General features: G+C 50.6%; 1 protein-coding gene across 1 annotated transcript; it reads right to left on the bottom strand.

Annotated features, from left to right (window-relative positions):
- Window positions 1-234: 234 nt before the first annotated feature.
- On the bottom strand, window positions 235-14300 carry LOC116953623 (cytoplasmic polyadenylation element-binding protein 1-like). Its single transcript, XM_032973983.2, has 11 exons — window positions 13969-14300; window positions 11177-11491; window positions 9885-10321; window positions 8703-8928; window positions 7942-8055; window positions 6493-6594; window positions 5030-5166; window positions 3286-3484; window positions 2751-2845; window positions 1875-1955; window positions 235-730 (listed from the first exon to the last, which is right to left on the bottom strand). The coding sequence occupies exons 2-11, from the start codon at window positions 11388-11390 to the stop codon at window positions 620-622; spliced, it is 1716 nt and encodes a 571-aa protein (XP_032829874.2). The 5' UTR covers window positions 11391-11491; window positions 13969-14300; the 3' UTR covers window positions 235-619.
- Window positions 14301-15815: the final 1515 nt, after the last annotated feature.

Below are 15815 nucleotides of genomic sequence, written 5' to 3'. Positions count from 1 at the left end.
GTTGGGAATTGTGGGTAAGGAGCGATCGAGCGGCGAACGTAGTTCATGAGCAATGTCGCCAAGGGCACGGTTATTTCGTTCGTCACAATCGAAATTTCGTAGGTGATAATATTTAGAAGTGTATGCACACACACACGGGAGATATTTAAGCACGCTCGTGTATATTCCCCTACCGAAATATAAAAAAACGGTGAGATAACCGGCGGCATAAAACGAGACGCAGATTACGAGCCATCTCGTAAAAAGTCAACATTTTTATTAAATAGATTTTTCAAACTTTACATATAAAGAACGCAGTGTTTATTACTATAAGTGCTGTAAATGACAGGGGGTGGGGGGGGGGGGGTGAAGTTGCCGGAATCGGCTCGTGGCTGCCGGGCGCAGAGATTTGGGACAGACACGTGCGGTCACAAACAGTCGCAAAGGAACAACATCAACACCACACACACACACACACAGATCCACGACCACGCGAGGACGTTACACGCGTCCTCGCCTCACGCGACCGCTCCACTCTTCACCTCGCACGGGAAAAAAAAAGATACATACGACGGCCACACAAATTTCATGTTAACGTAGGAGGAGGAGGAGACGCAAGCCCAGGAGGAAATGCGATCTCTCACTGCGCCGTCTTCACCCTCTGGTTTCTCATCAGCGGCCGGTGCGAGCAGAGCGCCTCCGCCGAGTGCCTCAGCTGCCAGCAGCTCCGGCAGTAGTAGCTGAAGCAGACCTGGAGCATCAAAACCCACCACGCGACACCGCCGCAGCATCGCACGGTCGCGTCTCCTCTGGCGACAGTTGCGACCGCAAGGACAAAAAGTATTTAAACTACAAGCCATATTTTATTTTACCAGGTAAGGCCCACACCGAGCAAAATAGCTATTTTGCAGAAGCGACCTGGCCACTAATGAGTGCTCAACGACGAAGTGGCGGCCCAGCACGTGGAAATGCGTGGCCAAATACTCTCAACGCACGTCGATTCTAAGTGTGGATGGGAAAAAACTGGAGGACCCGGACGAAAATCCATACCGCAGGGAGAACAATGTAAACTCCAAATACAGGCCGTGGGGTCGGAGTCGAAACCACAACCTCATGTATACCAGGCGAGGTAGTCTATGCTCTGTATGGTGAGTGCTTTAAAAAAAATCAGTTTACGTAGTCCATCAGAAATCCTCTGCTCACTGTGCAGTACACACTTTGGCTTAGATTCCCTTCTGCACGTCGACTTCCTAACCCTGGCACAGTCCTCCACTGCCATAGCTTCACTTTCACACCGACTACACAAGCTGATGAGCCAAGGCCATCGATACTATCTGGGGTGGTGCAATACACGAGCGTCCACCACACGCTGTGTCCCCCATGGGCAGGAAGCTTTGCGTATGTACCCGTCGGTTTTATTAGACCCAATTCCTGTTCATTCTCAGGTTCCAACGACGTTGATCGCATTGGCTTGTTTTCCCAAAAACGACACTCCAAAACACATTCCGGTATCCTTTAAAATGACAGTGGATCATAAACGCAAGCTAGTACATTGAATTTGCTACGAGACATTTGTGATCACCCTTGCGGTGGGGATAGTGATTAGATCAATGGCCTTGAGAACCTTTACTGCAGCCTTTGGTTTGTAATCATAAAATGTAAATGTTACTAAATAGAGGGTTTGCTAAACAAAGTTGCAACTTGCATGCCCATGCTTAATTTGCGTTACGACAATTTACCTTCGGGGAAAAAAAAAAATCTGACCATGGCCTCACACCCCCCCCCCCCCCCCACTCCCCACACCCCAGAGAGGGTGAATATCACGCACCCCCACGGGGTGTGCGTGCACCCCAGGTTAAGACCCCACCGTGAAGCCGGTATAGAAGGGCGATTACCGTGGCACGGCAGAAGAAGTTTCCAGGGCTGTGGCTGCAGACTTGGCAAACGGAGTCTTCCAGGTACGGGTCGATCTGGATCTGCAAAACGAGACAACCGGCTCGCGTCGATGCCACGGGCAAGCGGTCCTCACCACGGAGTTCTCGGCATCGCGAGACGCACTTCAAAAGGAGTTGTGCCGTGTGTCATTAAAGTTACACAAGGCTGCTGTCGCACACACGCAGTAGAGCCGCTTTTTGACGACGGTGATCGGTTTCACGAAACCACTTGTCAAGTGTATTGGTCGTTAAGCGAGTATTAGGAAACGCACGTCAAAGGCTTAATTCGTTCCAACCCCCTCTCCCCTTCCAACTCGTGTGGTCAGAGTGGGAGGAGTAGACCAAAGTGCCCCTCTAGAACCTCGGGGGAGTAAGGGGGGGGGGGAATTTTCCACCAGCGGTTGTAGAGCTCCATCCACTTCCACCGCCGATGCTGTGGACGATGCGCTTCGTCGCCTCGGGAGGTGTCATCAAGTGGCGCGGAATCATTTTTGGTTTAAAAGCACGCGAGTAGGGCCCTCCCGCGACCATGACATCAAAAACGTTTTTTTTTGCAGTTCGAGCGCAGAGATACGTCTCGTTAACCGCGAGACCACCCGACACAGACAATCGGTCAAGATTCGTCACCAATAAAACGTGCCAATTAGTTACAACCTCAGCACATCGGCCGGCGTGTTGGAGTGTAAACACAACATTTACACAATTCGAGTCCGACGTTTCGGTTGGTAATTAACAACCAGCTTCAACGGGCGATCTGCCAGAATTGAGATCCGGGGGGGGGGGGGGGGGATCTCTCAAAAAAAGACCTTTGTATTTTCGGTTTAGGACACAATTAACCTTCTTGGTGAACTTTGTCGTCTTTATTTCCACGATGGCGGCCGTCACGGCGTTCATGTAACTCGTGGGGTTGTTGAAGGTTACGCGGCCAGACCCTGAGAAAACAAATCGAATTGTGACGTCAAAAACAGCCAGCTCAAAATATTCTCCGGTCGAGGCTTTCCGGACCCAAGGGCTCAAAGCAATAAGCGTGTTAAACCTCACACACGCGTCCCCTCCGTCAGGTTGCCGGTTGGGTCAAACATGCCAACGTTAGGACCACAGGAGCTTGGGTCAATTGCCGATACCGGTTGTGGCGTCATTCCTGCCAGCCGATGGGTTTTCCTGCACCTCCATGCCAACGTCCAAATGCGCACGTCAGAAGTTTTTCAGCGTTTTCACGAGGCGCGTATAACACGCTAGATATATATTCTGAACACAAAAGCGGAACTTTGGAGATACGATGCCCACTCTGCAACGACGGGATCCCCAAGAAGGAAGTGTCGATGGCAAACTACGCATGGTGGGGGGGGGGGGGGGGGGGAGGTTATCGTACCTATGGGGTACTTGTACTTGTCGGTGTCGATTCCAGCATAGACGACGCCTCCAAACAGGTCGTTCATGATCACCGCCAGCCCCTCAGCGTTGAGCATGCCGTGCAGAGCGCCCACAAACACCGTCTTGTGGCTCTCGAGCCGCGGGGACGGGAAGCAGGTGTAGTTACTGTCGGCCACCACCCAGGGAATCACCTGCACCTACAGAATAAAGATCCCCCCCCCCCCCCCCCGTACAGCCTTAACAGACTGATGGGGCAAGTGCTGTTAATCGAGCAGCACTTACGAAGGGCGGAGCGGGCACACGAGGGGGTGGGTGACCGGCACCATGCCCAACTGCCTCCGTCTACCCTGTGAAGATATTTCCCTCCCCCCACCCCCCCCCCGCTTACATATTGCACAAGGGAACTAATTTGAGGCCGAGTCGACCGAGGGGGGAGGCCAGGAACCGGTTCAGGCAATGGTCACTGGTGGTGGCCGCGAGCGGGAATCAAACTGGGCTGGCCGGGGTTCGCAGCGCGCCAACCCGCTGCTACACTACCGTTCCCCCACTGCACGTACACACACAGGTACACAACACCGCAAGCCTGGCTCTAGCGCCTCCTCTCAGAAGGGGGGGGGGGGCAGTAGATCTATTCCTTGGAGGGGGGGGAGGGCGCAGATTAACAGTGATTATACCAATAAGGAGTGAACCTGCGTGGGCTAAGGGACATTGAGTGGTGGAAGGCCCATCCCAGCAATCCCCCCCCACCCCTCGCCCCATCGGCTGAGACATCAAATGCTGCACCTGCTGTGGATGCTTGGCCAAAAGCACCCTCGTGGTGTTGGTGCTTGCGCGGCACGTGAACATCGCGCGCAAGCGGGGGAAAGCCTGGTTCTGGTTTTGTTTTTGCCAGTTGATGAAGGCAGCGGGTATTGACGAGTGTGCCGAGTTCGTCGTCGTTATCTCTAACTCACCACCACAAAGAGCCTGTGGGCACTGCGTGGTACACGCGAACACGGGGCAGAGGAGCGACGCTCGCAACGACGAGCGGAAGGGGCCGGGCAGATTAAAACGCAGCAGATTGGCACACAGTAGGGAGGTGGTGCGCATCTGGCAGTCAGATCTGGTCGGTCAACCCACAACACCTGGGGGGGGGGGTCTTTGTCCCGTGACCACCCCCCCCCTCCCGCCGTGAGAAAGCCTTCGGCAACTCCACAAGGTCTCCACCGTGCACCATACTTGGCACAAGCTCTATGGTGATGTTTCACCGCCACTTAGTGGCGAATGGCAGCCGTTCACACATGTAGAACTTTGTTTGCACTGTACGTAGCCATCTGTGCCGAATTGGAGGTGCAGGGTAAGGACAAGAAACTAAACACAAGCAGTCCTAAAGAAATGAGTTGTCAATCCGGATGTAAAAGTGCATAGCTCCAGTGACTTTCGAATATCGGAAGGAGGAGCGTTCCAGACGGCCGCGGAAGTGCATCTGAAAGCGCGCGATGCGGTGACCGCCTTTGTTCGACGGCTCGCAGCCAACAGCCGCTGCGAGGATGACCATCGGAGTTCGCGTCATGAAGGTTTATGCTCCTTGGCGAGATCAGCAAGGTATTGTGGGTCACATCTGTGGCAAGCGCTTTGTGCGCAATGAGCGCGACATTCTAAGTGTGGTTGTGGGGGATGCGGAGGTGGCGATTTGGCTACGATGTCAAATCGACGATCGTAAAAATAAAAAAAAATAAGACGACGCAAGCTCGGGTACCGACCACTTTGCTCTTCATTTTGCGGCTCGACACCTCGTAGTAGTACATGTTGCAGCCGAAGGCGTTGTTGTAGTTGGTTTTGCAGGCCTGCAGTAGGGCGCGTATCGACCGTTCGTGCTCAAACAGGATGTACACGTAGCCTGACGCAGAGAGAGCCGCAACACCGCACGTTACACGCAAGCAGAGAAGCAAACGACATCGTCGATATCTTCACCTTATCGACAAACGCTTCGTTGCAACATGTTTAGGTTATGCTACGTAATGATCTGGCCTAGTGTCGTTAGAACCTCCACCACCACCACCTTGGCACAACCAAACGAATCAAATTGTCACGTGGGCAGGCATTTTTTGAGCCAGTTGTTATGGTTTGGGCTCACCTCAAAGTTGAAAAATTCTCACAACCACGTTCAGCGCTTTGATACGACGTTCCTGGATCTTGTTCAGAAGATGCTCGACGCAGTTTCAAGCAAAACTTCGGATATAAATTGTTAAGATTAGTTGTGAAAATAGTTCAGCTTGTCGACAAGCCGACAGATTAACATTCGTGTTAAACGTGTCTACACGTGACAATCTAATATGTTTATCAGCTTATGGTACGGGTGGCGGAGGGTCTTTGGATAAATCTTAGCCCAATCATTTTATGGAAAATCCAGAAGTCAATTATGAATCATAATACTTGGCTGTGGAAACATGTGTGCTATATAGAAAAGGCTAATTTCAGCCACAAAAGTCTGGATCACTGCGAAAATATTTTGGCATGCCACGTCCATCTTACCTTATTTTGTTCTAATAGGATTATAGGAATGTAGGGCATGAAAATCTAGGATTATTATGGACAGGCATAGCTTGTACCCCTGTGGTAGTGCCGCCTTACACCACTAATCCTCATCCCAAAAAAGCCTTGCAGCGTTCCGGAAAATATTAAGACATTTCAGTTTAACACGTGACCAATATCATCCAGAGGGTTTCAGGTTAATCGCGTGAATGTAAACGTGTCGTTAAAGCCGCCACCACCGGACACAGCCAATAAGGGTTGTCACGCAAGCAGAACGTGCCAATTCGTTGCTAGTACAGCAACACCGGTGTGTTGGAGAGTAAACCCACTACAATCCGAGTACGACGTTTCGCCAGTAATTAAAAGCAGCCTCATCAGGCGACAGCCAGAGTTTGTAGAGAAATCCTCCCGTTTCGGCCTTCAGAGGGGATCAATGTGATGTCGTCACTTGTGAGGCAATCACGTGCCAAGGCCAGAGAGGGAGGGGGGGGTTTAATGTGTGCATATAAATTACAATCGATATCCATTACTGGTTGAGTTATTCATAGAAATTGCAGCTACGACCAGAGCATCGTCTACAAATGCAATGAAAATCATTTAAACTTGACAAAAAATATATATGTATTGTATATATATGGATTCCGTTAGGGTCTTACTTTCAATGACGTCACACTGGTCACCTGCACGATACCTTTGGGGAACGCTTCCTTGCGAGTCGTCTGCTGCTTCCCATCGCGCACCGGCCACTCGACCACCAGAGGCCCAAAGTTCTTCACGGAGTTCAAGATCCCAGCTGGCACGCGAACAACAACAACAACAACTCATCGTCGATGGGAGTTGGCCAAACCATCATAAGTAATAATTAAAAAAAACACGCTTTGTTGAAATGTACCGTGCTAGTAATGGAAGAACTCCACGACTCCAGTAAGTGACCCGAAGCTTGCCACAACGTAAGGGGGACCATGGCCAATTACAGCCGTCAGTTTACCGTGCACAATTAGACCCAACCCGAACCATAACATATAAAAAAAGAATGTATATAAAAATATATATTTTTAAATTATAGAATATAGTAATTGTCATCAGTATGACATAAGCATACCAAGTTTGCAGTCGATACCACACTGGGAAGTGGGTTAAAATTGACTTACAAGATTTGAGGATACAACAATGAAAGCGTGTAAAAACAAACTCGTCGGTGGGAGTTGACCAAACCATCATAAAAATACGAGGGACACGCAGAGCGTGGGGGGCAATTGTTGGCACCCGCGTTTGGCTTCCCCCCCCTCTCTGCTCGCCTGTGGCTTTCCCGCACCCCCCCCCCCCGAATCTAAGAACGCGAGCTGCCCTTGACGAATGCGCGTGTTTAATTCTAAGAAATAATTTCACACGAAGGCTCCTTCAATCCACGTTGGCGCGTTTCTACATTGCCGCGAATTTACAATGGTGGAGGGGGGAGGGGGGCACTGAACGGACCATTGCAATGTAAAAATCCCGGGATTCGTACAGACCCCCCCCCCCCCCACACACACACAAGCTTAGACCCTGCTTTATCCCCAGATGGTAGACTCTATTCTTATTTTTTCATACTTTGATACTGGCAAAATAGGTCCCATTTTGTAGCTGCTCACGCCGAGCTAGAAATGCTCCGATTAGTGCATCGTGTTTGTGCCGTTCGCCTTTTGGGCGTTGCTCTCTGGACTGACACTGGTGAGAAACTAGGACCTAAAGAAGGCCGTCTCTGGTGTAGGCCAATCGGTTTCAAAAGACAATGCAGACATTATCATCAGAGCGTGTTTGTTTGTATGTTCACCACAAGTACGTGTGGTTAATGCAGACAGGATTCCTCGCAAAAGGTTTTATTTGGTGTTTGAACATCTGTTTTATTTCCATAAAGGGTAAAATCCATTCTTGTTTTTTCATAGACGAAACATTAATATAAGCGAGGTAATTGCCTGTGAGGTCATGCTTGTAAATCATCAAAAACATCGTATCTAGGCCGAATTTTCGGATTAGTTTATTTTTTTGTAATACCAACAAAACAATCGATTACCATATCCCACGCACAGGCAACGAATACCTAAGCCTTTAAAAACCAGACGTCTATAGAGGTCACACCAATTAGGACAGCACCGCCAACCTTCGGTGATGTCCCAGGGAACTCCACCCATGAACACCTTGCAGGAATAGGTGGGGCTTTGGTGGCTTCTCTTGGGAAGCTTGCCACTCCACCCGCATTTGGCGACGCTCACTACTGCACCGAGCACCGCCAGGGCAGACACAATCCGCGGGTGGCAAGGGAATCAAAAACTCGGGAGAAACGCATCTAAACCAAACGAAAATTGTATTTTACCAGATAAGGCCCAACACGAGCTATGTAGCTCTTTCAGAATTGACCTTGCCACAATAGCCCAACGAGATGGGCTTATCACCACGTGGACATTTATAGCAGCCAAATATTCGAAAACGTACGGCGATTCTAAAATGGGAAGGGGATAACCCGGAGGACCCGGGAGAAAAATCCACACGATCACGGGGTCGGAGACGCGCAAACTCCAAATATATTAGGCGTCAGAGGTCGAGATTGAACCCACGCCCTCTTTGCATACCAGGCGAGGCAGTCAATCTCGCCACCGCGGTGCCCTGGTAGTGATATTAGCCAGGGCTGGATGAACACACAGGCATTGGGCCCTCATTTTGGCCCTGCATTGCACAGTGAAGTAACAGCAGAGCTACAGTAGCGCGGTACAGTGATCGGATCTTTTTTTTGTCTTTTGATTGACGACGACATCATTTCATGACCACTGCAACAAGCTGCAAAACACTGCCAAACGTGCTAACCGCACCATCGTTGTATCATCATCGTGGCAGCGACATGAGGGGGGAGGAAGAGACGGGCACCTGCAGACTTCTTGTGCAAGAGCGCCTCCTTCTCGATGTGACAGGCCGGCAAGCCGGAGGCCGCCGCATCGGCCGGGGCGACCGGCCTGGCCTCGATGACCCGCGGGACCCTCCCGGTCGGCCCGTCGCGCGACTTTCTTGTCACCGCCGGAACAGAAGACCTCTTGGTGGCCACTGGCGCCTCCTCCTCACCTCCACTCCTGGCTAATTGCCGACTGCTCAACTGCTGCACATTGTAGAACCGGACACGGGGAACAGCGCAGGTTTTTTGCAGCCAACATTATAATTAGGGATTTGAAATAGATTGTTTTTTTGGGTTAAGCCACGTATTGATCTGGCCAAAGGTGTTGTAAAGCCCTCCACCACCTGACCACAGCCAAACATTTATTTTACGAATCACCTTGTATAAGCGTTTAACGCGCCAAATTAGAGCGTCCGTTCACAATTCTGACGACCAACATTTAGCGATGGATAGATTCAGCTTGACACTGCGCAAAGTGCCTTCAGGACGCAATCCAGTGTCAGGCGAAGTGTTCAAATTGGACAAATTTGGCAGTGAGAATTGTTCTCCATCTGTCAACGGCAAGCCGAAGCAATCATAAAGTGGCACTTTGTAAGGAAAAAAAAACACGCTTGTACACGCGACAAACAAGTTTGTAAAAATCTTCTTCCAAATTGGGAATCTGAAATGACATAATCGTGGAATCCCTGGGTCACCAATATTTCTTGCATGCTGGAGCAAAAACGCATCGACATCCGAGCCAATGGTCACGTTAATCCATTCACAAAAATTTTACGTTTCCCGGGGGGGGAGGGGGGGGGGAGAAATGAAAGGGAGTAAATAAAAACTGGCTGATCCTAACATCTCGTTTGTTATTTCTTTCTTTCGGTTATAACCTCCCCCCCCCCACAACTCCCCCCCTTTCTCCCCCTTGCCTAGTTATCCCCCACTGCTTCCCACCGTTATCCCTCCACCCTTGCAGGGTAATCAACACGGGCAACTTAAAAAATCGTGGCCCCCACTTGGGGGAGGATTACTCAGTGGAACGGGTTGCGGCTGATTTATTCTGCGTGTGCGCGAGTATCACACGCCCCCCCCCCCCCACTCAGACTCCTGTTCTTTGGGGTTCACGAATGATGAAAAAACACCACGACACAAATGAAAACCTCAAAAGCCCTCACCGTCATTTTGCAGTGCGGCCCCAACTTGGCCACGTCGACGTCACCAACTGCGTCCTCCGCGAGCTTCCACTGCGTGCCGGGGCCGCCGCCGCCCCCGCCGCCGCCGAGGAATTCCGAAATGGCGAAACGGAGCAGCTCCACGTCGACAGTCGACGCTCCTCGGACCTCCTTCCCGTCGGCCTCCGCGTCGCCACCGTCGCGCTGGGCCGAATCCATCTTCCGTGGTGCGACGACGACGACGTTCCCTTCGCCGTCATCCGCGTCTTCCCGCTGCTGCTGCTGCTGCTGCCGCTGCCGCCGCTGCTGCGGTTTCTTCGCGCAGTCGGCAGAGGGCTGGCACGCCGTGCCTGGGCACGGTTGCGGCGGCGATGCCGCCTGCGACGAACGCGCGGAGCCCTCGGACGGAGCTGCCGGGCACTCGGCTGGCGTGCATAGACCTGCGTCGGACAGAGCGCGCGCGTGCTGCAACATTGGCAATCGGCTTCCCCAACGAACGCATTTATAAAAAGGTCACAAAGTGCTTGCCACACAGATGAACCAGACAACGTCTTGTGGCAAGGCGCGTAAACATTCATGCGAACTCCGGTCATCCCTGCAGCAGCGGATTTTTGGATGGCCGTCGAACGGAGAGATGGTCACCGCATCGCGCGGCGCTTTCAGATGCGCTTCTGCGGCCGTCAGGAATGCCCTTCCTTCCGATATTAGGAAGCCACTGGAACCATCCACTTTAAAATCTCAGATTGAAAAATAATTTCTTTATCACCGCTTTGTGTTTAGTGCGTTGTCCCCCCCCCACACCTCCGATTAGCACGGTTGGCTACGTAAGGTGCAAAAGAAGTTCAACATACACAGAGCACGGGGATCGTGGTGGAGGGGAGCCAGCGAGGGGGTACCCGGCGCGTGTGGGTACCCAGACATGCTAAACTATGCCGCCACCTGCCACACAGCCAATGCCGCTACTCAGTGGGGCTGGGTGCTGTAGTGGTGGTGGGTGGGGTGGGTGGTCTGTGGAGGGGGTGTGTATAGCTTCTTTCGCACCGTACGTAGCCAACCGCGATAATTGGTTAGCTATGTACGGTGGACAACTGAACGCACAAAACACTTAAAAAATGGTAGTCTGTGAGTGGTGGTCTGTGGGTGAGTGGGTGGGTGAGTGGTAGTCTGTGTGGCGGTCTGTGGGTGAGTGGGTGGAAGTCTGTGGGTGGGTGGCGGTCTGTGGGTGAGTGGGTGGGTGAGTGGCAGTCTGTGGGTGAGTGGGTGGGTGGAAGTCTGTGGGTGGGTGGCGGTCGCACACAAGCCGCTCAGGTTCAGGTTGTTGTCGAGGAGCGCGTTGATCTTGTGGAACACGGCCGCGTTCCTGCACGAGGAGCAGGAGGCGGCGGGGTGCACGGGCGCCACCAGCATCTTCATCGCCGCCGCCGCAGTCATCTCCTGACCCTGCAGCTGCAGCGGCTGCAGCTGCTGCGCGTCTCCTCTCCCCGCAGGACAGCAGTCGAGGCTGGGCATCGCGCGGGCACAGCGGGGCTCACCTCCCTGGCCAGACTCACCCCGCGGAGGGAGCGGGGCAGGGCGTCTCCTGCAGAGCTGTGCGTGCGAGCTAAACAAATCTGGTGGTAACAGCAACAATAATGATAACAAGACGACGATAACGGGTGACTTGTGTATAGTAGCGACCGTAGGGTTTGTAACGCGCTCAGAATTTTTTTTTGGCACGGAGGTCGCGGGGGGAAAAAAAACGGCAGACGAGTGTTTTGTGCAGCCCGCCAGAACCGACGATTTTAAGGATTGTCCAAGCTCTGGCGATCCTACATTGAGATCATCGGCCACCCTATTATGGCGGTGGCGGCAGCCCGAATGCTTCTTTGTGGGACTTGCCGTGTGAGCGACGGTTCTGTATTTTAAATCTTAAAGAGCGCGCGTAATAAGGGCAGAGATTACAATGCCGCCCGTGTACAACAGAGCGTTCACATTCGCGGTCCCCGACTACCGCGATAACGGGGAGGGAGGGGTGGAGGGAGTCATCATCTGCACCCGAAGTCGAACCTCCACGATTGGCGCGGATGGCTTACGTACGGGTTTTCGAAAGACGTTCAACAACACGGGATAAACAACAACCCGGTCCGCTGTCCGTCATGCAATCGGACAACTCAAATGACAGCGCTACGGGACTGTCCCCGGCTGCTATTAAGCCACGGGGTTGAGCAAAAGCAAAGCGCTCGCAGTTCTTTTGAGCATCGCGGTCTGGATAAGGCCGAGGAGCCGTTTTGCACAATGCTCGTTGCTAAAGAAGAAAGTTTGTTTACCGGCCTGCGCCAAATGCTTCTGTTGCGAGAGATTTTTTTTGTGAATCGCAGCGGTACGGATCCGAGATTCAATCAGCGGTGACAGCGGTCGCGATGCAAACGGCGAACATCGCCGGTACCGTTGCTGCGCACGTGCCAGGCGTAAAAAACAAGCCGAGACAAAGCACGGCTACATTAGTTTACGAACAAATATAAGAGGAGGAGGAGGGGGGGGGGGCGTTTAACAGGGCAAACAAATTAGTAACCGGGACCTTCAAGTCCGATCCATACACCGGGGGTTTTCTCGAGGCGGGATTCTCCATAGTCGAACCGCGCAATCTGGAAACTCGCAAGCAGTTGAGCCGTGGCTTCGAGTGTCTCCCAAGTGTCGAGCGGCCACGGAACTCACACCCCCCCCCCCTCTCCCCCGCATGGCACGCAACGCGACCACCCCCTCCCCCTCCATGGAAGTCCAAATCCGCACCCCGCCAGACTCCACACGCGGCGGACATCGCGGGCAGGTGTTCACATCTCACTCGAGATTTCACCGACTGTCGGCGTAAGGCACTACCACGAGAGTACGAGGTTGCACCCCAGCCTCAATGTTCAATTAGCGTGCCCTTCATTTCTTAAGTTCGTCACGGTGGCTAGGAGATGTTAACTACCTCGCCCGGTATGCAGGAGATCGTGGGGTCGATCCCGACCCCGACGGTCTGGCTGCTGCTGTATATCTGGAGTTCGTGTGTGTCTCTCTCCCCGTGGTCGCGCAGCTTTTTATTCGGTTCCTCCGGTTGCCCCCCCCCCCCCCGCCGCCCCTCCTCCACATTTCGAATCAACATTCGTTTAAGAGCATTTGGCTGCTACAAAATGTCCACGTGGTTGAGCTGCAATTCGCGATAGCCAGGTCGCTTCCGAAAAAAAAGAGCTACGTAGCTCAGTGGGGCCTTACGTGGGTAAAACAAAAATAATAAATTAATAAAATAAAATAACACAATAAAATTCTCACGACGTTTCGGCCACAACACGACAGAGCTTCAATGAAGCTTCAATGAAGCTCTGTCGTCCCGACAGGTCTGTTCCTTTCACCTGAAGAAGGCCACTTGTGTTGTGGCCGAAACGTCGTGATAATTTTATTGTGGCATTTTATTAATTTATTATTTTATTCTCATTCTACGTGACTTTACCGAAAGAGCCAAAGAAGATGAATCCTTGCAGTCACGAAAGCTTTAAATCGAAAAAAAACAAAAATAGTTTACATTTTGATTTAAAGCTTTCGTGACTGCAGTAATTCATATTCTTAGTTTTTTCGGTAAAGTCACGTTGAAGAGAAACAACAAAATAATAAAATATATATAAAACAATAAAAAATTATCACGACGTTTCGACCATAACTCAAACGGTCGTCTTCAGGTGTGTTGGTTCGCATACATTTATTTTTAAACGGCGCATTTATTTATTTATAAAAAAAATAGTCTCCCCCCTCCTCTTTTCAGAATATAGATGGACTAGTCCTGGGCAAACTGCCAAATCGTTGCGCGTGGCGCTAACGTTTTTTATAAATAAATAAATGCGCCGTTTAAAAATAAATTTATGCGAACCAACACACCTGAAGACGACCGTTTGAGTTATGGTCGAAACGTCGTGATAATTTTTTTATTGTTTTATATATATATTATTATTTTGTTGTTTCTCTTCAACGTGACTTTACCGAAAAAACTAAGAATAAAAATAGTTTAGTTTCGTTTAAGTCCTACTGAAGACGTTTACATCGATCTATCGAACATGAGATGCGTGGGGCTCACCGTTGTCGTCAGCGTAGGGGTTGTGTTTTTTTTTCGTTCGTCAAGCGAGATGAGACGGCGGCTCCTGCGGGCAGTGCCAAAAAAAATCCTGGAAACGGCGGCTGAAATTAAAGCGATGGGGTTTATTTATTTATTTTCACAGGCAGAAGAGACGCACGGGCGGACGGGTCTTTGCCACCTGATTGACGCACATGGCGCGCGTATAGAGAACGCGCAACGGGGCACTGCCGGTCGAGGGCTTCTCACCACCCGAAAAAACCCGCAGCTCTCTAGCGAAGTGCTGCGCTTGGGGGGGGGGGATTCTCACGTGGGCAATTCTGGCCATCCCCTCCCCCCCTTAGATTAAACAGGCAATTAACCAATTTGGGACACTTAAGCCCAGACACAACAGCAGCTGTGGGCGAGAATTCGCGTGGCTTTCGTGTTCGTCGTCCCGTTCATTAGCGAGTGGATCGGGGTGGTGGTGATGAGAGATGCAGATGCGTTACCGTATTCTGTGGAGTTGAGAAGGCGACTGAACGTTAAGGGCCCACGCACCTTAAAACTTGTGCCCGGTGTGAATTAAGTTAGACAAATCTGATCTCTTTCTCTCTCACACACACACCTACCGTATTAAAAGACGTACCCCCAACTGTTGTTTAATATTACAGGGGTGGGGGGTGAGGGGTTAATGGGGAGGCGGGTAGGTGCGTCGTATAATCCAAAGAATACGGTAATTGTCACACGCCGACGAGCCCACGGATTTCCATTGTTCAGAGATCGCGATTCGAATGCCCGTGGATAACGCGGCAGCTGCGGTGATGACTCAATTACATCGCGCGAACAATCACGGCAATCATGGGGGCGGCCGTGTTGCGAAATGTGTTTCCCCGAATTGGAAGAGCCGCGTTAGAGCGAAAACGTGTTGTGTGAACACGCATTAAACGAGGGTTTACCGTAGAATCACTGTCTACCATCACCACCCTCTCTCATCATCATCACCACCCTCTATTCATCATCATCACCCTCTCATTATGATCATCATCACCACCACCACCCTCTCATTATCATCACCCTATCATCATCACCTCATCATCATCATAACCACCCTCTTATAATCACCACATGTTGTACATGCCGGGTCTTGAAAAATGAATATAAAATAATAACAATGAAATAAAAATGTAGAAATGCGAATTATCCGAATGTATGCTAATTTATGCAATTATGCTAATTAGGAAGGTGTAATTGTATTAAGTTATGTAAATGCATGTGCTTATGCTAATACATGCCGTTATGATAATTGGCTCTGCCTCATTGTCTAGGGTCGTATTATCAATCGGGATGATACAATAAATTGTATGACGTTATGCAGGTGTGATGTAAGTATGCTAAATTACACTCGGCTTCGTTTCCTAGGGTCGTATTATCGATCGGGATAATACAATTATTCTCGCTTTAATATTTACTGATCGTGTCTTAGTGTTTTATGTCAGGTCTCCAAATTCAAATCTCACCGCAGGATACAGTTCTTATAATTAAGATTATTACGTATGAACTTAGGAACGCACCACTCAGACACTTCTGTGTTAAGCAAATTTAATTTCTAAACAAAAACATAACACTCTAATATGCGAACTCTTATGCTTGGAATTGTCAACATAGTAATCCTGGAGATATTCTCCTCATTGATCCGTACATTTAACCCTCAATGATTACGTTGTTCAACTGGGTAACAGAAAAATCGATTAATTCCTCAGAGTAACGCGAGCATACACGGCGATAGGAAAAAGTCCTTAACAATTAATGCGACGATATTCATACGAATGGTAATAAAGAAACATGTCCCGAAGGCAAAAGTATATGGC

This window comes from Petromyzon marinus, chromosome 52 (genome assembly GCF_048934315.1).
Source record: "Petromyzon marinus isolate PM22_M1 ecotype Great Lakes invasive population chromosome 52, UKy_Petmar_22M1.pri1.0, whole genome shotgun sequence".
Taxonomy (NCBI): domain Eukaryota; kingdom Metazoa; phylum Chordata; class Hyperoartia; order Petromyzontiformes; family Petromyzontidae; genus Petromyzon; species Petromyzon marinus.
This window is presented reverse-complemented; position numbering and strand designations above follow the sequence as displayed.

What these genes read in the sequence shown, in the direction of transcription:
- LOC116953623 (XM_032973983.2), bottom strand. Translation starts at nt 11,390, where the DNA reads ATGCCCAGCCTCGACTGCTGTCCTGCGGGGAGAGGAGACGCGCAGCAG. An exon ending in CAAGTACAAGTACCCCATAG is followed by an intron (nt 2,846 to 3,285) that starts GTACGATAACCT and finishes TTGTTTTCTCAG; the next exon opens with GGTCTGGCCGCGTAACCTTC. An exon ending in CGACAAAGTTCACCAAGAAG is followed by an intron (nt 1,956 to 2,750) that starts GTTAATTGTGTC and finishes CTCGTTTTGCAG; the next exon opens with ATCCAGATCGACCCGTACCT.